Consider the following 23,263-nt stretch of genomic DNA (forward strand, 5'->3'; position numbering starts at 1 on the left):
ACTGGTGCCACCCCAAATAACAACTCCAAAAGAGGACCAGTGCCACCCCAAATAACAACCCCAAAAGAGGACTGGTGCCACCCCAAACAACTCCAATAAAGGACCGGTGGCACAGCAAACAACAACTCCAAATGAGGACCGGTGGCAGCCCAAACAACAACTCCAAAAGAGGACTGGTGCCATCCCAAAAACAACTCCAAAAGAGGACTGGTGCCACCCCAAACAACAACTCCAAAAGAGGACTGGTGCCACCCCAAACAACAACTCCAAAAGAGGACTGGTGCCATCCCAAAAACAACTCCAAAAGAGGACTGGTGCCACCCCAAACAACAACTCCAGAAGAGGACTGGTGCCACCCCAAAAAACAACTCCAGAAGAGGACAGATGGCATCCCCCCCCCCCAAAAAAAAGCTCCAAAAGAGGACAGGTAGCACCCCAAACAACAGCTCCAAAAGGAACTGGTGCCACCCCAAACAACAACACCAAAAGAGGACTGATGCCACCCCAAAAACAACTCCAAAAGAGCACTGGTGCCACCCCAAAAAACAACTCCAAAAGAGGACTGGTGCCACCCCAAACAACAACCCCAAAAGATGATGTGGCACCCCAAACAACAACACCAAAAGAGGACTGTTGCCACCCCAAATAACAACCCCAAAAGAGGACTGGTGCCACCCCAAACAACTCCAATAAAGGACCGGTGGTACAGCAAACAACAACTCCAAATGAGGACCGGTGGCAGCCCAAACAACAACTCCAAAAGAGGACTGGTGCCATCCCAAAAACAACTCCAAAAGAGGACTGGTGCCACCCCAAACAACAACTCCAGAAGAGGACCGGTGCCACCCCAAATAACAACTCCAAAAGGGACTGGTGCTACCCCAAACAACAACCCTAAAATAGGACTGGTTTCACCCCAAAAAACAACTCCAAAAGAGGACTGGTGCCACCCCAAACAACAACTCCAGAAGAGGACCGGTGCCACCCCAAATAACAACTCCAAAAGAGGACCAGTGCCACCCCAAATAACAACCCCAAAAGAGGACTGGTGCCACCCCAAACAACTCCAATAAAGGACCGGTGGCACAGCAAACAACAACTCCAAATGAGGACCGGTGGCAGCCCAAACAACAACTCCAAAAGAGGACTGGTGCCATCCCAAAAACAACTCCAAAAGAGGACTGGTGCCACCCCAAATAACAACTCCAGAAGAGGACCGGTGCCACCCCAAATAACAACTCCAAAAGGGACTGGTGCTACCCCAAACAACAACCCTAAAATAGGACTGGTTTCACCCCAAAAAACAACTCCAAAAGAGGACTGGTGCCACCCCAAACAACAACTCCAGAAGAGGACCGGTGCCACCCCAAATAACAACTCCAAAAGAGGACCAGTGCCACCCCAAATAACAACCCCAAAAGAGGACTGGTGCCACCCCAAACAACTCCAATAAAGGACCGGTGGCACAGCAAACAACAACTCCAAATGAGGACCGGTGGCAGCCCAAACAACAACTCCAAAAGAGGACTGGTGCCATCCCAAAAACAACTCCAAAAGAGGACTGGTGCCACCCCAAACAACAACTCCAGAAGAGGACCGGTGCCACCCCAAATAACAACTCCAAAAGGGACTGGTGCTACCCCAAACAACAACCCTAAAATAGGACTGGTTTCACCCCAAAAAACAACTCCAAAAGAGGACTGGTGCCACCCCAAACAACAACTCCAGAAGAGGACCGGTGCCACCCCAAATAACAACTCCAAAAGAGGACCAGTGCCACCCCAAATAACAACCCCAAAAGAGGACTGGTGCCACCCCAAACAACTCCAATAAAGGACCGGTGGCACAGCAAACAACAACTCCAAATGAGGACCGGTGGCAGCCCAAACAACAACTCCAAAAGAGGACTGGTGCCATCCCAAAAACAACTCCAAAAGAGGACTGGTGCCACCCCAAACAACAACTCCAAAAGAGGACTGGTGCCACCCCAAACAACAACTCCAGAAGAGGACCGGTGCCACCCCAAATAACAACTCCAAAAGGGACTGGTGCTACCCCAAACAACAACCCTAAAATAGGACTGGTTTCACCCCAAAAAACAACTCCAAAAGAGGACTGGTGCCACCCCAAACAACAACTCCAGAAGAGGACTGGTGCCACCCCAAATAACAACTCCAAAAGAGGACCAGTGCCACCCCAAATAACAACCCCAAAAGAGGACTGGTGCCACCCCAAACAACTCCAATAAAGGACCGGTGGCACAGCAAACAACAACTCCAAATGAGGACCGGTGGCAGCCCAAACAACAACTCCAAAAGAGGACTGGTGCCATCCCAAAAACAACTCCAAAAGAGGACTGGTGCCACCCCAAACAACAACTCCAAAAGAGGACTGGTGCCACCCCAAACAACAACTCCAAAAGAGGACTGGTGCCATCCCAAAAACAACTCCAAAAGAGGACTGGTGCCACCCCAAACAACAACTCCAGAAGAGGACTGGTGCCACCCCAAAAAACAACTCCAGAAGAGGACAGATGGCATCCCCCCCCCCCAAAAAAAAGCTCCAAAAGAGGACAGGTAGCACCCCAAACAACAGCTCCAAAAGGAACTGGTGCCACCCCAAACAACAACACCAAAAGAGGACTGATGCCACCCCAAAAACAACTCCAAAAGAGCACTGGTGCCACCCCAAAAAACAACTCCAAAAGAGGACTGGTGCCACCCCAAACAACAACCCCAAAAGATGATGTGGCACCCCAAACAACAACACCAAAAGAGGACTGTTGCCACCCCAAATAACAACCCCAAAAGAGGACTGGTGCCACCCCAAACAACTCCAATAAAGGACCGGTGGTACAGCAAACAACAACTCCAAATGAGGACCGGTGGCAGCCCAAACAACAACTCCAAAAGAGGACTGGTGCCATCCCAAAAACAACTCCAAAAGAGGACTGGTGCCACCCCAAACAACAACTCCAGAAGAGGACCGGTGCCACCCCAAATAACAACTCCAAAAGGGACTGGTGCTACCCCAAACAACAACCCTAAAATAGGACTGGTTTCACCCCAAAAAACAACTCCAAAAGAGGACTGGTGCCACCCCAAACAACAACTCCAGAAGAGGACCGGTGCCACCCCAAATAACAACTCCAAAAGAGGACCAGTGCCACCCCAAATAACAACCCCAAAAGAGGACTGGTGCCACCCCAAACAACTCCAATAAAGGACCGGTGGCACAGCAAACAACAACTCCAAATGAGGACCGGTGGCAGCCCAAACAACAACTCCAAAAGAGGACTGGTGCCATCCCAAAAACAACTCCAAAAGAGGACTGGTGCCACCCCAAATAACAACTCCAGAAGAGGACCGGTGCCACCCCAAATAACAACTCCAAAAGGGACTGGTGCTACCCCAAACAACAACCCTAAAATAGGACTGGTTTCACCCCAAAAAACAACTCCAAAAGAGGACTGGTGCCACCCCAAACAACAACTCCAGAAGAGGACCGGTGCCACCCCAAATAACAACTCCAAAAGAGGACCAGTGCCACCCCAAATAACAACCCCAAAAGAGGACTGGTGCCACCCCAAACAACTCCAATAAAGGACCGGTGGCACAGCAAACAACAACTCCAAATGAGGACCGGTGGCAGCCCAAACAACAACTCCAAAAGAGGACTGGTGCCATCCCAAAAACAACTCCAAAAGAGGACTGGTGCCACCCCAAACAACAACTCCAGAAGAGGACCGGTGCCACCCCAAATAACAACTCCAAAAGGGACTGGTGCTACCCCAAACAACAACCCTAAAATAGGACTGGTTTCACCCCAAAAAACAACTCCAAAAGAGGACTGGTGCCACCCCAAACAACAACTCCAGAAGAGGACCGGTGCCACCCCAAATAACAACTCCAAAAGAGGACCAGTGCCACCCCAAATAACAACCCCAAAAGAGGACTGGTGCCACCCCAAACAACTCCAATAAAGGACCGGTGGCACAGCAAACAACAACTCCAAATGAGGACCGGTGGCAGCCCAAACAACAACTCCAAAAGAGGACTGGTGCCATCCCAAAAACAACTCCAAAAGAGGACTGGTGCCACCCCAAACAACAACTCCAGAAGAGGACCGGTGCCACCCCAAATAACAACTCCAAAAGGGACTGGTGCTACCCCAAACAACAACCCTAAAATAGGACTGGTTTCACCCCAAAAAACAACTCCAAAAGAGGACTGGTGCCACCCCAAACAACAACTCCAGAAGAGGACCGGTGCCACCCCAAATAACAACTCCAAAAGAGGACCAGTGCCACCCCAAATAACAACCCCAAAAGAGGACTGGTGCCACCCCAAACAACTCCAATAAAGGACCGGTGGCACAGCAAACAACAACTCCAAATGAGGACCGGTGGCAGCCCAAACAACAACTCCAAAAGAGGACTGGTGCCATCCCAAAAACAACTCCAAAAGAGGACTGGTGCCACCCCAAACAACAACTCCAAAAGAGGACTGGTGCCACCCCAAAAAACAACTCCAGAAGAGGACAGGTGGCATCCCCCCCCCAAAAAAAAGCTCCAAAAGAGGACAGGTAGCACCCCAAACAACAGCTCCAAAAGGAACTGGTGCCACCCCAAACAACAACACCAAAAAGAGGACTGATGCCACCCCAAAAACAACTCCAAAAGAGCACTGGTGCCACCCCAAACAACAACTCCAAAAGAGGACAGGTGGCACCTCCCAAAAAAGCTCCAAAAGAGGACAGGTAGCACCCCAAACAACAGCTCCAAAAGGGACTGGTGCCACCCCAAACAACAACTCCAAAAGATTTCTGCACAGTTTTGGAGCAACGTTTGCGACTGGGAAATTCTTCCTGTGTGGATGGACACATCTATCTCTTTGCCTATGTTTTGCAAAAGCATCCTGGTCAATCCCATCCCAAAATATTATTCTTTCAACAGAAACAGGAAAGCTGCGCAATTGCGCATGGCTTATTGGTTTCTGCACAAAGTTATGCATGCAATCGGTCTAAATATGCTGCAAATGGTGTCCATATATTCCAGATTCATACGGTGGGAAGAGGCCCCAAGGGTCATCCAGTCCAACCCCACTGCAATGCGTCCAAACCCTCCCGACAGATGGCCAGTCCACCCAGTCTTTGCTTAGAAACCATCGAAGTCAGAGACTCCAAAGGACCGCCTGTTTAATATATTAGCCTGCCTTATTAAGGAGATCTATTAGTGGTATTGCTTCGCCTTTCATTTGTGAGGCTTGGAAACATTTCTTCACTCTGGGCTCCTTCGGGAAAGACAAAATTGAACATCAAAGGCATCGCGTGCATCCTTCCGCTAAGTGCAAGTTACTCCTTATTATTTTCCAAAATTACCCACAATGGGGAATAAATACCTCGGGATTCCCTTCGTGCCATGCCGGGGTCCCACCGTGGGCCCCTCAAGGGAGCTCAGATCTTGACGTCGGTCCATTCGCTGCCGTTCTTCCTCTCGCCAGCAGGAGGCATCGGAGGGGGATCTGCACAAAACCAAAGGTCAGGTAAGGTCAGGGCAGGCCAAGCCTTGGAAGGAGGTTTCCCTTCTTTCCTCCTCTTGCAAACAGTGGCAAATCTCATTACTTTTGCAACATTATCAAAGGTAGGAGACAAGATCCTTAATCATAAAGACATTTCATGAAACACCAAATCTCGAAGCATCTGAATGACCCCTTCTGGCTCAAAGACTTTCCCCATTTGGTCTTCCAGCCAATCTAACGTCCATCCTACTCTCAAAAATCCAATTCATTTGCAAACACCAAAAACAATACAAATTACAATTTACTTACAAGCGAAGGAACACTCTGTCCATCTCTATATTCCAACAAAGGGACACTCTGCCTACCCATAGTAGTAATATTACAATTTATACATTCAGTTTTCATCTTTTAACACTAAAGATAATACAAATTACAATTTATTGGCAAGCAAAGGGACATCGTCTATCCAATCATCATCATCACCATCATCATCATCATCCTGCTTTCATCTCCTAAATAGACAGCTCACATCACTCAAAGCAATACAGTTTACTTCGAGCTGATGGGATACTCTGCCTATCCATATATTCCAGCAAAGGGACACTCTACCTATCCTTATCATCCTTATCATTTCTTAAATGGGACTCAAAGTGGCCCACAACACTCAAAGCAATACACATTACAATGTACTTGCAAGTGAAGGGACATTCTGCCTATCCATATATTCCAGCAAAGGGACACTCTACCTATTCTTATCACCACCATCCTGTTTTTCTTTCTTAAATGAGACTCAAAGTGGGTCACAACACTCAAAGCAACACACATTACGATGTACTTGCAAGCAAAGGGACACTGTCTATCCATATACTCCAGCAAAGGGACACTCTACCTATCTTTATCACCATCATCCTTATCATTTCTTAAATGAGACCCAAAATGGGTCACAACACTCAAAGCAACACACATTACGATGTACTTGCAAGAAAAGGGACACTCTACCCATCCATATATTCTAGCAAAGGGACACTCTACCTATCCTTATCGCCACCATCTTGTTTTTCTTTCTTAAATGAGACTCAAAGTGGGTCACAACACTCAAAGCAATGACAATTACAATATACTTGCAGGTGAAGGGACACTGTGCCTATCCATATATTCCAGCAAAGGGACACTCTACCTATCCTTATCACCACCATCCTGTTTATCTTTCTTAAATGAGACTCAAAGTGGGTCACAACACTCAAAGCAACACAAATTACAATGCACTTGCAAGCGAAGGGACATGCTGCCCATCCATATATTCCAGCAAAGGGACACTCTACCTATTCTTATCACCACCATCCTGTTTTTCTTTCTTAAATGAGACCCAAAGTGGGTCACAACACTCAAAGCAACACACATTACAATGTACTTGCAAGCGAAGGGAGACTCTGCCCATCCATATATTCCAGCAAAGGGACACTCTACCTATACTTATCACCATCATCTTGCTTTTCTTTCTTAAATGGGACTCAAAGTGGATCACAACACTCCAAGCAATTCAAATTACAATGTACTTGCAAGCGAAGGGACACTCTACCCCATTTACATTACCTTGCTCTTCCGCTCTGGAGGTCTCTGGGCCAGAGCCAGGGCAAGTGTTATGGAGGTCGACATTAGTCCGCGACCACCTCCTCCTCCTTCGGGGAGAGGGTGCCTCTTCGGGCCCCATCTCAGGCCCAGGAGCCCAGGGTCCCTTCTCACAGTCCTTGCTGCTGAGGGCCACCACGCTGCAGTCCCTGCGGATCCTCACGGCCGCAGACCCGTCCCCAGCCCAACCTTCAGGCTTGGAAACTGAGCAGGGCACGGCGGAGGACGAGGAGGCTGGCTGGTTGCCGTTGGTCTGCGAGTAGACGTTGCTGACCTTGGCCTTCTTCTGCTCGTCCTGGCCACTGTAGACCTTGTAGCGGATCATGAGGATGATGATGAAGACCAGGACGGAAGCCACGATGATGCCCCCGATGATGATGATCATAGTGCCACCCAGGAACTGGGTCTGGAGCGAGTGGCACTGCAAGCCATCCTGCGGGGTGCTGAACTGGGCGCAGCCGAGGCTCCGGGTGGCCGTCAGAGCAGTGACACCATCATCGTAGACGGACAAGACGCACAGGTTGTAGTCACGGCCGGAAGCCAGGTCCTTCAGCAAGAAGGCTTTGCTACTCGGAGGGATCATTCTGCAGAGAAGAAGAGAGAAGGAGGAGGAGAAGGTCAACGTCTTCAGGGGAGTCAGATACATGCAGTCCCCAAGTTACGAGAAAGAAAGGAAGGAAGGAAGAAAGGAAGAGGAAGGAAGGAAGGAAGGAAGGAAGGAAGGAAGAGAAAGGAAGGAAGGAAGGAAGGAAGGAAGGAAGGAAGGAAGGAAGGAAGGATAGAATCATAGAATCAAAGAGTTGGAAGAGACCTCATGGGCCATCCAGTCCAACCCCATTCTGCCAAGAAGCAGGAATGTTGCATTCAAATAACCCCTCAGGAAGGAAGGAAGGAAGGAAGGAAGGAAGGAAGGAAGGAAGGAAGGAAGGATGGAATCATAGAATCATAGAATCAAAGAGTTGGAAGAGACCTCATGGGCCATCCAGTCCAACCCCATTCTACCAAGAAGCAGGAATGTTGAATTCAAATAACCCCTAAGTAAGTAAGTAAGTAAGTAAGTAAGTAAGGAAGGAAGGAAGGAAGGAAGGAAGAGAAAGGAAGAGAAAGGAAGGAAGGAAGGAAGGATAGAATCATAGAATCAAAGAGACCTCATGGGCCTTCCAGTCCAACCCCATTCTGCCAAGAAGCAGGAATGTTGCATTCAAATAACCCCGAAGGAAGGAAGGAAGGAAGGAAGGAAGGAAGGAAGGAAGGAAGGAAGGAAGGAAGAGAAAGGAAGGAAGGAAGGAAGAGAAAGGAAGGAAGGAAGGAAGAGAAAGGAAGGAAGGAAGGAAGAGAAAGGAAGAGAAAGGAAGGAAGGAAGGAAGGATAGAATCATAGAATCAAAGAGACCTCATGGGCCTTCCAGTCCAACCCCATTCTGCCAAGAAGCAGGAATGTTGCATTCAAATAACCCCGAAGGAAGGAAGGAAGGAAGGAAGGAAGGAAGAGAAAGGAAGGAAGGAAGGAAGAGAAAGGAAGGAAGGAAGGAAGAGAAAGGAAGAGAAAGGAAGGAAGGAAGGATAGAATCATAGAATCAAAGAGTTGGAAGAGACCTCATGGGCCATCCAGTCCAACCCCCTGCCAGGGAGCAGGAATATTGCATTCAAATAACCCAGAAGGAAGGAAAGAAGGAAGGAAGGAAGGAAGGAAGGAAGGAAGGAAGGAAGGAAGGAAGAGAAAGGAAGGAAAGAAGGAAGGAAGAAAGGAAGGAAGGAAGAGAAAGGAAGGAAGGAAGGAAGGAAGGAAGGAAGGAAGGAAGAGAAAGGAAGGAAGGAAGGAAGGAAGGAAGGAAGGAAGGAAGGAAGGAAGGAAGAGAAAGGAAGAGAAAGGAAGGAAGGAAGGATAGAATCATAGAATCATAGAATCAAAGAGTTGGAAGAGACCTCATGGGCCATCCAGTCCAACCCCCTGCCAAGGAGCAGGAATATTGCATTCAAATAACCCGGAAGGAAGGAAGGAAGGAAGGAAAGAAGGAAGGAAGGAAGGAAGGAAGGAAGGAAGGAAGGAAGAGAAAGGAAGGAAGGAAGGAAGGAAGAGAAAGGAAGAGGAAGGAAGGAAGGAAGGAAGAGAAAGGAAGGAAGGAAGAGAAAGGAAGGAAGGAAGGAAGGAAGGAAGGAAGGAAGGAAGGAAGGATAGAATCATAGAATCAAAGAATTGGAAGAGACCTCATGGGCCATCCAGTCCAACCCCATTCTGCCAAGAAGCAGGAATGTTGCATTCAAATAACCCCGAAGGAAGGAAGGAAGGAAGGAAGGAAGGAAGGAAGGAAGAGGAAGGAAGGAAGGAAGGAAGGAAGGAAGGAAGGAAGAGAAAGGAAGGGAGGGAGGGAGGGAGGGAGGGAGGGAGGGAGGGAAGGAGGGAGGGAGAAAGAAAGAAAGAAAGAAAGAAGAAAGAAAGAAAAAAGAAAGAAAGAAAGATAATATCATAGAATCCTAGAATTGGAAGAGACCTTATGGGCCATCCAGTCCATTCTCATTCTGCCAAGAAGCAGAACAAATTGCATTCAAAGCACCCCCGACAGATGCCCATCCAGCCTCTGTTTCAAAGTCTCCAAAGAAGGAAACTCCACCATGGTATGTGTATGTTTATATGTGTGTGGGTGGTGTGTATGCTATGAATATATGTGGGGGGGGGGGGGGCATGGGGTATGTATATATACATATGGGATGTATATGTATGGGTATGTATGTATATGTGTGTGTGTGGTGTGTGTATACACATATATGGGGTATGCCTATGTATATGTGTGTGTGTTTGTGGTGTGCGTATGTATATATGTGGAGTGTGTGTATGTGAATATTTGGGGGGATGTATGTATATATACACTGTGTGTGTGTGTGTGTATGGTGTGTATGTATGTGTATATATGGGGTGTGTATGTATATGTATAAATTGAGTGTGTGTATATGAATATATGGAGTGTATGTATATGTGTGTGTACGTGTGTACAGGTGGTGGTCCCAAAGTTATGAACAATATTGGTTCTGTAGGTTATGTATAAATATATGGAGTACATGTATGTGAATATTGGGGGGGGGGGTGTTTCTGATTGTCTTAGGAATTCCTTTGGCATAGTTGTTTGGGATTACAGTGCTCTCTGGATGTAGGTGAACTACATCTCCGCTAAATCACTGTCAATTAATCCCTCCAGTATTTTCTGTTGGCCATGGGAGTTCTGTGTGGGAAGTTTGGCCAATTCTATCATTGGTGGGGTTAAGAATGCTCTTTGATTGTAGGTGAACTATAAATCCCAGCAACTACAACTCCCAAAGATCAAGGTCTATTTTCCCCAAAACTCCACCAGTGTTTATATTTGGGCATATTGCCAAGTTTGGTCCAGATTTAGCATTGTTTGAGCCTACAGTGCCCTCTGGATGAACTACAACTCCCAATCTCAAGGTCAACGCCCACCAAATCCCTCCAGTATTTTCTGTTGGTCATGGGGGTCTCTGCGTGGGAAGTTTGGCTCAATTCTATCATTGGTAGAATTCAGAATGCTCTTTCATGGTAGGTGAACTATAAATCCCAGCAACTACAAAATCAACCCCTGCCCAACCCCACCAGTATTCAAATTTGGGCGTATCGGGTATTTGTGCCAAATGTGGTCCATTGAATGAAAATACATCCTACTTATCAGATATTTACATGACATAACAGTAGCAAAATTACAATTACGAAGTAAAAACGAAAATAATGTTATTGTTGGGGGTCAACACAACAAGAGGAACTGTATTAAGGGGCCGTGGCATTAGGAAGGTTGAGAACCACTGTGTTAACTTTCCCTTAGCTCTCTCCAACCAGAGACCTAATCTCATATCACGGGACAATAGTAGCAAAATTATAATTACGAAGTAGCAATGAAAGTAATGTTATGGTTGGGGGTCAACACAACATGAGGAACTGTATTAAGGGGTCGCAGCATTAGGAAGGTTGAGAACCACTGTGTTAACTTATCCTTAGCTCTCTCCAATCAGAGACCTAATCTCATATCACGGGGCAACAGTAGCAAAATTACAATTACGCAGTAGCAACTAAAGTAATATCATGGTTGGGGTTCACCAAGACATGAGGAACTGTATTAAGGGGTTGCGGCATTAGGAAGGTTAAGAACCACTGTGTTAACTTATCCTTAGCTCTCTCCAACCAGAGACCTAATCTCATATCACGGGACAAAAGTAGCAAAACTTCAATTAAAAAGTAGCAATAAAAATAATGTTATGGTTGGGGGTCAACACAACAAGAGGAACTGTATTAAGGGGTCGCGGCATTACGAAGGTTGAGAACTTCTGTGTTAACTTTTCCTTAACTCTCTCCAACCAGAGACCTAATCTCATATCACGGGACAAAAGTAGCAAAATTACAATTACGAAGTAAAAACGAAAATAATGTTATGGTTGGGGGTCAACACAACATGAGGAACTGTATTAAGGGGTCGCTGCATTAAGAAGCACTGCCATAAAGTCAACTAGCAACAGATTTTTACAGGATTTGTGATTTATAGTCCATTTCCTCCGTGTCGATTTCAATCCAAAACACACAGAAAGAGACACTGCAATAAATCAATCCCATCATTTGAAAGCCATGTTTTACAGGAACGGCCCTTGCCTGCAACCACCGCTTTCCGAGGATAACAAAGGTCAGCGATGTAAGATTTGGATGAAAAAAAGTCATGGCATTTGGAGCTTGGGGCTAATTGGCGGATGGCGAAGGGAGTCTTTCCTTCCCTGTCATCTTGCACAAGACGTGCGAGGCGAAGGATGGTTTCCTAGATGCAAACCCAAAGCACCGGTGGCTAAAAATACCCAAACGTGGTCCAGATTGCCAAAAATTATTAATGAGGGAGTGTGGTGGCAGGGAAGGAGCGGATGCTGCCGCAGATTGCACTTGCTTCAATGGGATGAGCAACACCGAAACGCCGCGCTCCTTCCGAGTTCAAAGCTGCTCTTTATTTTCCACTCATCCGGATATGATCTGCGATTTGGATCCGCCGTTTACGCGCTTTGTTTTTATGCTAATTGCCCTTCATGCTTTTTAATGGAACTGCCAGCGTCCCGGAATGACACGGCTCCCAATGTTAGCTCGCAGCTTCTATAACAGAAGAATAGAGGATCCGTTCCAGATTGTAGTCCGAACTTTAAAGGGCATTTCAAGGATCTAGACTTGGGCCATTGCAACTCAGTCTGGACTTTCAATGAGGGAACTATTGGGAGATTTGGTTTCCTGAATCAAAACCTTCATCACCTCCACCCAGACCAACCCCCTTCTACCATTCTGGAAGACACAATCAAAACTCTCCCAAAAGATGATCATCCAGCCCCTGCTTTGGAACTTCCACCACACTACAAGGCATCAGATGGAAGAGACCCCAAGGGCCGCCCACACCATATAAATGGAAGAGACCCCAAGGGCCATCCAGACCAACCCCCTTCTGCCATCCTGGAAGACACAATCAAAACCCTCCCAACAGATGGTCATCCAGCCCCTGCTTTGGAACTTCCACCAGACTCCAAGGCATCAGATGGAAGAGACCCCAAGGGCCACCCACACCATATAAATGGAAGAGACCCCAAGGGCCATCCAGACCAACCCCATTCTGCCATTCTGGAAGACACAATCAAAACCCTCCCAACAGATGGTCATCCAGCCCCTGCTTTGGGACTTCCACCACACTACAAGGCATCAGATGGAAGTGACCCCAAGGGCCACCCACACCATATAAATGGTAGAGACCCCAAGGGCCATCCAGACCAACCCCCTTCTGCCATCTTGGAAGACACAATCAAAACCCTCCCAACAGATGGTCATTCAGCCCCTGCTTGAAAACCTCCATCAGGCTCCAAGGAGTCAGAAGATATGGCTTGAAAGATCGCCCGGTCTGACCCCCTTCTACCATTCTGGAAGACACAATCAAACCCCCTTCTGCCATTCTGGAAGACACAATCAAAACCCTCCCAACAGATGGCCATCCAGCCCCCGCTTTGGAACTTCCACCAGACTCTAGGGCATCAGAGGATCCCACTATTCCTATTCATTGAACTATAGAATCATATAGATGGAAAAGACCCCAAGGGACACCCATACCAACCCCATTCTGCCATTCTGGAAGACACAATCAAAACCTTCCCAAAGGATGGCCATTTAGTCGCTGCTTTGAAACTTCCACCATTTCCAAGGCATCAGAGGATCCCACTATTCCTATTCATTGAACTATAGAATCATATAGATGGAAGAGACCCCAAAGGCCACCCACACCAACCCCAATCTGCCATTCTGGAAGAGACAATCAAAACCCTCCCAACAGATGGCCATTCAGTCCCTGCTTCGAACCTCCATCAGGCTCCAAGGTGTCAGAAGATATGGCTTGAAAGGCCACCTGGTCTGACCCCCTTCTACCATTCTGGAAGACACAATCAAAACCCTCCCAAAAGATGGCCATTTAGTCGCTGCTTTGAAACTTCCACCAGGCTCCAAGGCATCAGAGGATCCCACTATTCCTATTCATTGAACTATAGAATCATATAGATGGAAGAGACCCCAAGGGCCACCCACACCAACCCCAATCTGCCATTCTGGAAGAGACAATCAAAACCCTCCCAACAGATGGCCATCCAGCCCCCGCTTTGGAACTTCCACCAGACTCCGAGGCATCAGATGATCCCACTATTCCTATTCATTGAACTATAGAATCATATAGATGGAAAAGACCCCAAGGGCCACCCACACCAACCCCATTCTGCCATTCTGGAAGAGACAATCAAAACCCTCCCAACAGATGGCCATTCAGTCCCTGCTTCGAACCTCCATCAGGCTCCAAGGTGTCAGAAGATATGGCTTGAAAGGCCACCTGGTCTGACCCCCTTCTACCATTCTGGAAGACACAATCAAAACCCTCCCAAAAGATGGCCATTTAGTCGCTGCTTTGAAACTTCCACCAGGCTCCAAGGCATCAGAGGATCCCACTATTCCTATTCATTGAACTATAGAATCATATAGATGGAAGAGACCCCAAGGGCCACCCACACCAACCCCAATCTGCCATTCTGGAAGAGACAATCAAAACCCTCCCAACAGATGGCCATCCAGCCCCCGCTTTGGAACTTCCACCAGACTCCGAGGCATCAGATGATCCCACTATTCCTATTCATTGAACTATAGAATCATATAGATGGAAAAGACCCCAAGGGCCACCCACACCAACCCCATTCTGCCATTCTGGAAGAGACAATCAAAACCCTCCCAACAGATGGCCATTCAGTCCCTGCTTCGAACCTCCATCAGGCTCCAAGGTGTCAGAAGATATGGCTTGAAAGGCCACCTGGTCTGACCCCCTTCTACCATTCTGGAAGACACAATCAAAACCCTCCCAAAAGATGGCCATTTAGTCGCTGCTTTGAAACTTCCACCAGGCTCCAAGGCATCAGAGGATCCCACTATTCCTATTCATTGAACTATAGAATCATATAGATGGAAGAGACCCCAAGGGCCACCCACACCAACCCCAATCTGCCATTCTGGAAGAGACAATCAAAACCCTCCCAACAGATGGCCATCCAGCCCCCGCTTTGGAACTTCCACCAGACTCCGAGGCATCAGATGATCCCACTATTCCTATTCATTGAACTATAGAATCATATAGATGGAAAAGACCCCAAGGGCCACCCACACCAACCCCATTCTGCCATTCTGGAAGAGACAATCAAAACCCTCCCAACAGATGGCCATTCAGTCCCTGCTTCGAACCTCCATCAGGCTCCAAGGTGTCAGAAGATATGGCTTGAAAGGCCACCTGGTCTGACCCCCTTCTACCATTCTGGAAGACACAATCAAAACCCTCCCAAAAGATGGCCATTTAGTCGCTGCTTTGAAACTTCCACCAGGCTCCAAGGCATCAGAGGATCCCACTATTCCTATTCATTGAACTACAGAATCATACAAATGGAAGACACCCTAAGGGCCACCCACACCAACCCCAATCTGCCATTCTGGAAGAGACAATCAAAACCCTCCCAACAGATGGCCATTCAGTCCCTGCTTCGAACCTCCATCAGGCTCCAAGGTGTCAGAAGATATGGCTTGAAAGGCCACCTGGTCTGACCCCCTTCTACCATTCTGGAAGACACAATCAAAACCCTCCCAAAAGATGGCCATTTAGTCGCTGCTTTGAAACTTCCACCAGGCTCCAAGGCATCAGAGGATCCCACTATTCCTATTCATTGAACTACAGAATCATACAAATGGAAGACACCCTAAGGGCCACCCACACCAACCCCAATCTGCCATTCTGGAAGAGACAATCAAAACCCTCCCAACAGATGGCCATTCAGTCCCTGCTTCGAACCTCCATCAGGCTCCAAGGTGTCAGAAGATATGGCTTGAAAGGCCACCTGGTCTGACCCCCTTCTACCATTCTGGAAGACACAATCAAAACCCTCCCAAAAGATGGCCATTTAGTCGCTGCTTTGAAACTTCCACCAGGCTCCAAGGCATCAGAGGATCCCACTATTCCTATTCATTGAACTACAGAATCATACAAATGGAAGACACCCTAAGGGCCACCCACACCAACCCCAATCTGCCATTCTGGAAGAGACAATCAAAACCCTCCCAACAGATGGCCATTCAGTCCCTGCTTCGAACCTCCATCAGGCTCCAAGGTGTCAGAAGATATGGCTTGAAAGGCCACCTGGTCTGACCCCCTTCTACCATTCTGGAAGACACAATCAAAACCCTCCCAACAGATGGCCATTTAGTCGCTGCTTTGAAACTTCCACCAGGCTCCAAGGCATCAGATGATCCCACTATTCCTATTCATTGAACTATAGAATCATATAGATGGAAGAGACCCCAAGGGCCACCCACACCAACCCCAATCTGCCATTCTGGAAGACACAATTAAAACCCTCCCAATAGATGGCCATTTGGCCCCTGTTTCGAACCTCCATCAGGCTCCAAGGTGTCAAAAGATGTGGCTTGAAACACCACCCAGTCTGACCCCCTTCTACCATTCTGGAAGATACAATCAAAACCCTCCCAACAGATGGCCATCCAGTCCCTGCTTTGAAACCTCCAAGGCATCAGAGGATCCCACTATTCCTATTCATTGAACTATAGAATCATATAGATGGAAAAGACCCCAAGGGCCACCCACACCAACCCCATTCTGCCATTCTGGAAGACACAATCAAAACCCTCCCAACAGATGGCCATTCAGCCCCTGCTTGAAAACCTCAATCAGAATCCAATGTGCCTGAAGATATTACTATTCCTAATGACAGAACTATAAACTCATATAGGGACCCCAAGGGCCACACAGTTCAACCACTTCAGCCAGGCAGGAAGACACAATCAAAACCCTCCCTACAGATGGTCACTTGACCCATGCTTCGAAACCTCCAACTGGGTCTGCTGTCCCACTGATGTGGGTTTCTTTTTGGTTGAAAAGTTTGATAAACAGAGAACAAAACAACAGCTCTGCTGCTTGTCCGGTGGAATCTCCTTCTCTGGAGGTTATTAAGCAGAGGCTGGATGGCTATCTGTCAGGAAGGATTGGATTGTGTCTTTCTATATGGCCAAAGGGATAGGACTGGATGTTCCTTGCAGTCTCTTCCATCTATATGATTCTATAGTTCTGTGATTAGGAATAGTGGAAGCCCCAAATTCCTTGGAGTCTGATGGAGGCTTTTAAGCAGAGGCTGGATGGTCATTTGTCAGGAGGGTTTTGATTGTGTTCTCCTGAGTGACAGAAGGGCGTTGGACTGGATGGTCTTTAGAGGTTCCTTCCAGCTCCAGTGGAATATAGACTACCTGCGAGCCTGACTGAGTGTCCTTCTTGGGATATTTTTCAGCAGAGCCTGGATGGCCATCTGTCAGGAGGGTTTTGATTGTGTCTTCCTTTTGTGGCAATGGCGGGTGAACTGGATGATCTTTGGAGATACCTTACAGCTCTAGTGGAATATCTGGGAGTCCAACAGAGTTTACTACTTAGAAAGTTTTTCAGCAGAGGCTGGATGGCCATCTGTCAGGAGGGTTTTGATTGTGCCTTCCTTTTGTGGCAATGGCGGGTGAACTGGATGATCTTTGGAGATACCTTACAACTCTAATGGAATATCTGGGAGTCCAACAGAGTTTCCTACTTGGGAAGTTTTTCAGCAGAGGCTGGATGGCCATCTGTCAGGAGGGTTTGATTGTGCCTTCCTTTTGTGGCAATGGCGGGTGAACTGGATGATCTTTGGAGATACCTTACAACTCTAATGGAATATCTGGCAGTCCAACAGAGTTTCCTACTTGGGAAGTTTTTCAGCAGAGCCTGGATGGCCATCTGTCAGGATGGTTTTGATTGTGTCTTCCTTTTGTGGCCATCTGTCAGGAAGGTTTTGATTGTGCCTTCCTTTTGTGGCAATGGCGGGTGAACTGGATGATCTTTGGAGATACCTTACAGCTCTAGTGGAATATCTGGGAGTCCAACAGAGTTTACTACTTAGAAAGTTTTTCAGCAGAGGCTGGATGGCCATCTGTCAGGAGGGTTTTGATTGTGCCTTCCTTTTGTGGCAATGGCGGGTGAACTGGATGATCTTTGGAGATACCTTACAACTCTAGTGGAATATCTGGTTGTCCAACAGCTCTAATGGAATATCTGGGAGTCCAACAAAGTTTCCTACTTGGATGGCCATCTGTCAGGAGGGTTTTGATTGTGTCTTTCTTTTGTGGCCATCTGTCAGGAGGGTTTTGATTATGCCTTCCTTTTGCGGCAATGGCCGGTGAACTGGACGATCTTTGGAGATACCTTACATCTCTAGTGGAATATCTGGGAGTCCAACAGAGTTTCCTACTTGGGAAGTTTTTCAGCAGAGGCTGGATGGCCAACTGTCAGGAGGGTTTTGATAGTGCCTTCCTTTTGTAGCAATGGCGGGTGAACTGGATGATCTTTCGAGATATTTTACAGCTCTAACAGTATATCTGGGAGTCCAACAGTCTTCTTCTTGGGAAGTTTTTCACCAGAGGCTGGATGGCCATCTGTCAGGAGGTTTTTGATTATGTCTTCCTTTTGTGGCCATCCGTCAGGAGGGCTTTGATTGTGCCTTCCTTTTGTGGCAATGGCGGGTGAACTGGATGCCCTTTGGAGATACCTTACATCTCTAGTGGAATATCTGGGAGTCCAACAGAGTTTCCTACTTGGGAAGTTTTTCAGCACAGGCTGGATGGCCATCTGTCAGGAGGGTTTTGATTGTGTCTTTCTAAAACCGGATGTCCCTTGGGGTCTCTTCCAACTCTAGGATTCATAGAAGGCGATGCTGGAATAGAGAAGTCAGAGGTGGAGAGAGGAAGAAGGGAAACGGAGCAGCAGTGTCTTGTTTTGGGTAGATAGAATATCCTAGCCCTCCTTCTCTCTCCCTAGCCCTCTTTTTTGGCAGCTCTGCGTTGCTGAATTGCTTTTCTCCTTCTGAAAGAAAGAGGCAGAGACGCATCCCTTGGGGAAGCCCAGGCACCCTGGCATCTGGCCCAGAACCAGCCTCCTTCCTTCCTTGCCTGCCTGCCTGCTTGGCCGGAAAGAAAGCGCCAATGTGAAGTGACCTACTTACTTACCACGCAGAACGTGAGCAAGGGTGGGCATGGACACGGCACGTGGAAGGAAGGCACCCCGGGACTGAGCATCGGAGAACCAAAGCCTGGGAAGGGACCCCAAAGGCCACCCAGACTCACCCCCTTCTGCCATTTTGGAAGACACAATCCAAACCCTCCCAACAGATGGCCATCCGGCCCACGCTTCGAAACCTCCATCAGGCTCCAAGGTGTCAGAAGATATGGCTTGGAAGGCACTCCAAAGGCCACCCTGTCTGACCCCATTCTGCCACTCAGGAAGACACAATCAAAACCCTCCCAACAGATGGTCGTCCAGCCCCTTCTTTGAAACCTCCATCAGACTCCAAAGTGTCAGATGATATCACTATTCCTAATCATAGAACTATAGAATCTCATAAGGACTTAAAGCCATACGGTTCAACCCATTCTACCAGGCAAGAGGACACAATCCAAACCCTCCCAACAGATGGCCATCCAGAGTCCCATTAAAAACCGTCAGACTCCAAGGCATCGGAGAATCCCATGATTCCTAATCACAGAACTATACAATCATATAGATGGAAAGAATCTCAAGGGCCACCCAGACTAAGCCCCTTCTGCCATTCTGGAAGACACAATCAAAACCCTTCCAACAGATGGCCATCCAGCCACTACTTTGAAACTTCCACTAGACTCCAAGGCATCCCACTATTCCTACTCATTGAACTATAGAATCATACAGATAGAAGACACTTCAAGGGCTACCCAGGCCAACCCCCTTCTGCCATTCTGGAAGACACAATCAAAACCCTCCCAACAGATGGTCATCCGGCTCCTGCTTTCAAACCTCCATCAGGCTCCAAGGTGTCGGAAGATATCACTATTCGTAACCGTAGAACTATAGAAATATATAGATGGAAGGGAACCCAAGAGCCACCCAGATTAACCCCCTTCTGCCACTCAGGAAGACACAATCAAAACCCTCCTAACAGATGGTCATCTGGCCCCTGCTTCGAAACCTCCATCAGGCTCCAAGGCATCAGAAGATATGGCTTGGAAGGTACTCCAAAGGCCACCCAGTCTGACCCCATTCTGCCACTCAGGAAGACACAATCAAAATCCTCCCAACAGATGGTCATCCAGCCCCTGCTTGAAAACCTCCATCAGACTCCAAGTTGTCATAAGATATCACTATTCGTAATCGTAAAACTATAGAATCATATAGATGGAAAGAACCCCAAGGACCACCCAGACTAACCCCTTGTGCCATTCTGGAAGAGACAATCAAAACCCTCCCAACAGATGGCCATTCAGCCCCTGCTTCAAAACCTCCATCAGACTCCAAGGTGCCGGAAGATATCACTATTCGTAATTGTAGAACTATATAATCATATAGATGGAAAGAACCCCAAGGACCACCCAGACTAACCCCCTTCTGCCATTCTGGAAGACACAATCAAAACCCTACCAACAGATGGCCATCCAGCCCCTGCTTTGAAATCTCCAACAGGCTCCAAGGTGTTAGAAGATATGGCTTGGAAGGCACTCCAAAGGCCACCCAGTCTGACCCCATTCTGCCCCTCTGGAAGACACAATCCAAACCCTCCCAACAGATGGCCATCCAGCCCCTGCTTTGAAATCTTCAACAGGCTCCAAGGCATCAGAGGATACCACTATTCCTATTCATTGAACTATACAATCATATAGATGGAAAGACCCCAAGGGCCACCCACACCAAACCCCTTCTGCCATTCTGGAAGACACAATCAAAACCCTCCCAACAGATGGTCATCCAGCCCCTGCTTTGAAATCTCCACCAGACTCCAAGGTGTTAGAAGATATGGCTTGGAAGGCACTCCAAAGGCCACCCAGTCTGACCCCATTCTGCCCCTCTGGAAGACACAATCCAAACCCTCCCAACAGATGGCCATCCAGCCCCTGCTTTGAAATCTTCAACAGGCTCCAAGGCATCAGAGGATACCACTATTCCTATTCATTGAACTATACAATCATATAGATGGAAAGACCCCAAGGGCCACCCACACCAAACCCCTTCTGCCATTCTGGAAGACACAATCAAAACCCTCCCAACAGATGGTCATCCAGCCCCTGCTTTGAAATCTCCACCAGACTCCAAGGCATCAGAGAATCCCACTATTCCTACAAGGTGTCAGAAGTTATCACTATTCATAATTGTAGAACTATAGAATCATATAGATGGAGAAAAAAAACCCAAGGGCAACCCAGACTAACCCCCATCTACCATTCTGTAAGACACAATCAAAACCCTACCAACAGATGGCCATCCAGCCCCTGCTTCGAAATCTCCATCAGACTGCAAGGTGTCAGAAGATATCACTCTTCGTAATCATAGAATCATAGAATCACATTGATGGAAAGAACTCCAAGGGCCACCCAGATCTTCTGTCATTCTGGAAGACACAATCAAAACCCTCCCAACGGATGGCCATCCGGCCTCTGCTTTGAAACCTCCATCAGACTCCAAGGTGTCAGAAGATATCATTATTCGTAATCGTAGAAGTATAGAATCATATAGATGAAAATAACCCCAAGGGCCACCCAGACTAAGCCCCTTCTGCCATTCTGGCAGACACAATCAAAACCCTTCCAACAGATGGTCATCCAGCCCCTGCTTGAAAATTTCAATCAGGCTGCAAGGTGCCTGATGATATTATTATTCTTAATAACAGAACTATAGAATCATATAGAGACCCCAAGGTCCATACAGTTCAACCCCTTCTGCCATTCTGGAAGACACAATCCAAACCCTCCAAACAGATGGCCTTCCAGCCTCTCATTAAAAACCCTCAGACTCCAAGGCATCAGATGATACCACTATTTCTATTCATTGAACTATAGAATCATATTGACTGCAAGGACCCCAAGAGCCACCCACACCAAACCCCTTCTGCCATTCTGGAAGACACAATCAAAACCCTCTCTACAGATGGCCATCTGACCGCTGCGTCAAAACCTCCATCAGACTCCAAGGTGTCAGAAGATATCACCATTCATAATCATAGAACTATAGAATCATATGGAAGAGACCCCAAGGGCTACCCAGACCAACCGCCTTCTGCCACTCAGGAAGACACAATCAAAACCCTCCCAACAGATGGCCATCCAGCTCCTGCTTGAAAAACTACACAAGACTCCAAGGCATTTGAAGATATTACTATTCCTAATCATAGAACTATAAAATCATATAGGAACCCCAAGGGCCATACACTTCAACCCCTTCTACCAGGCAGGAAGACACAATCCAAACCCCCCTGACAGATGGCCACCCAGCCCATGCTTCGAAACCTTAATCAGACTCAAAGGCATCAGAGGACCCCACTATTCCTATTCATTGAAATATAAAACCATATAGATGGAAGAGACCCCAAAGATCACCCAAACCAACCCCCTTCTGCCAGACAGGAAGACACAATCAAAACCCTCCCAACAGATGGCCATCCAGCCTCTGCTTGAAGGCATCCATAGAATCCTAGAGTTGGAAGCGATCCCCAAAGACCATCTAGTCCAACTACATTCTGATAGTCAGGAAGACACAATCCAAGCCCTCACAACAGATGGCCATCCAGCCTCTGTGGAAAGGCTTCTATAGAATCCTAGAGTTGGAAGGGATCCCCAAAGGCCATCTAGTCCAACTACATTCTGACATTCAGGAAGACACAATCCAAGCCCTCACAACAGATGGCCATCCAGCATCTGTCGAAAGGCTTCTGTAGAATCTTAGAATTTGAAAGGACCAAAAGGCCATTAAGACACAATCAAAGAATTCCCGACAGATGGCAATTCAGCCCTTGCTTCAAATCCTCCAGAGAAGGAGACTACACAGAAAGCTGCTTCTGTTTCTGCAAAACAGTCCAGAGGGGACCTGCAACCTACGTAACAAGAGCATCAACTCCACTGCAATCCCTCCCAGATGTCCAATTTGGCAGTCCGGATTAATCATCGGTACTTTTTCGGCTGTTTTTAAAATGTCACAGCGTCTCTCTCCTCCTCCTCCTCTTCCCTCTCCCCACTTTTTTCCCTTCCATTGCTGCACAGTCAAGAGCAAAATTAGTAGGCGCTCCATTAACTCAACAGGCTTGTTTTCTGCGCAGATACAATGGATTCCCATGACAAGGGAAGAGAGATTCCACCAAAATATTTGGAAGAACGCCCTGATGGTCAGCAGCGCTGTTCAAAATTACATTTGCAACCTGGGAGTCCAATAGAGTCTCCTGGAGATTATTTTTTAATTAACAGTTGGATGGCCATCTGTCGGGAGGGCTTAGATGGTGTTTTCCTGCCTGGCAAAAGGGGGTTGGACTGGATGGCCTTAAGGGGTCCCTTCAAACTAGGATTTTAGGATATATCTATTTCACACACATGTGCACACACACACACACACAGAGAGAGAGAGAGAGAGAGAGAGAAATTGTGTGTATAGATATAAATATAGATATATCATAGAATTTTAGAGTTGGAAGGAACCCCCATAG

General features: G+C 47.5%; 1 protein-coding gene across 1 annotated transcript in view; it reads right to left on the bottom strand.

The window, feature by feature from the left end:
* LOC137095405 (leucine-rich repeat and fibronectin type III domain-containing protein 1-like protein) overlaps window positions 1-23,263 on the bottom strand; it is a 105,821-nt gene that overhangs the window by 11,280 nt on the left and 71,278 nt on the right. Inside the window, exons 3-4 of the mRNA XM_067462036.1 lie at window positions 7,113-7,732; window positions 5,400-5,522 (exon numbers count right to left, since the gene is read on the bottom strand). Coding sequence (XP_067318137.1) covers window positions 5,455-5,522; window positions 7,113-7,732 — 688 coding nt within the window. The 3' untranslated portion in view covers window positions 5,400-5,454. The remainder of the gene's footprint in view (window positions 1-5,399; window positions 5,523-7,112; window positions 7,733-23,263) is intronic.

This window comes from Anolis sagrei, chromosome Y, assembly GCF_037176765.1.
Source record: "Anolis sagrei isolate rAnoSag1 chromosome Y, rAnoSag1.mat, whole genome shotgun sequence".
NCBI classification, from domain to species: domain Eukaryota; kingdom Metazoa; phylum Chordata; class Lepidosauria; order Squamata; family Dactyloidae; genus Anolis; species Anolis sagrei.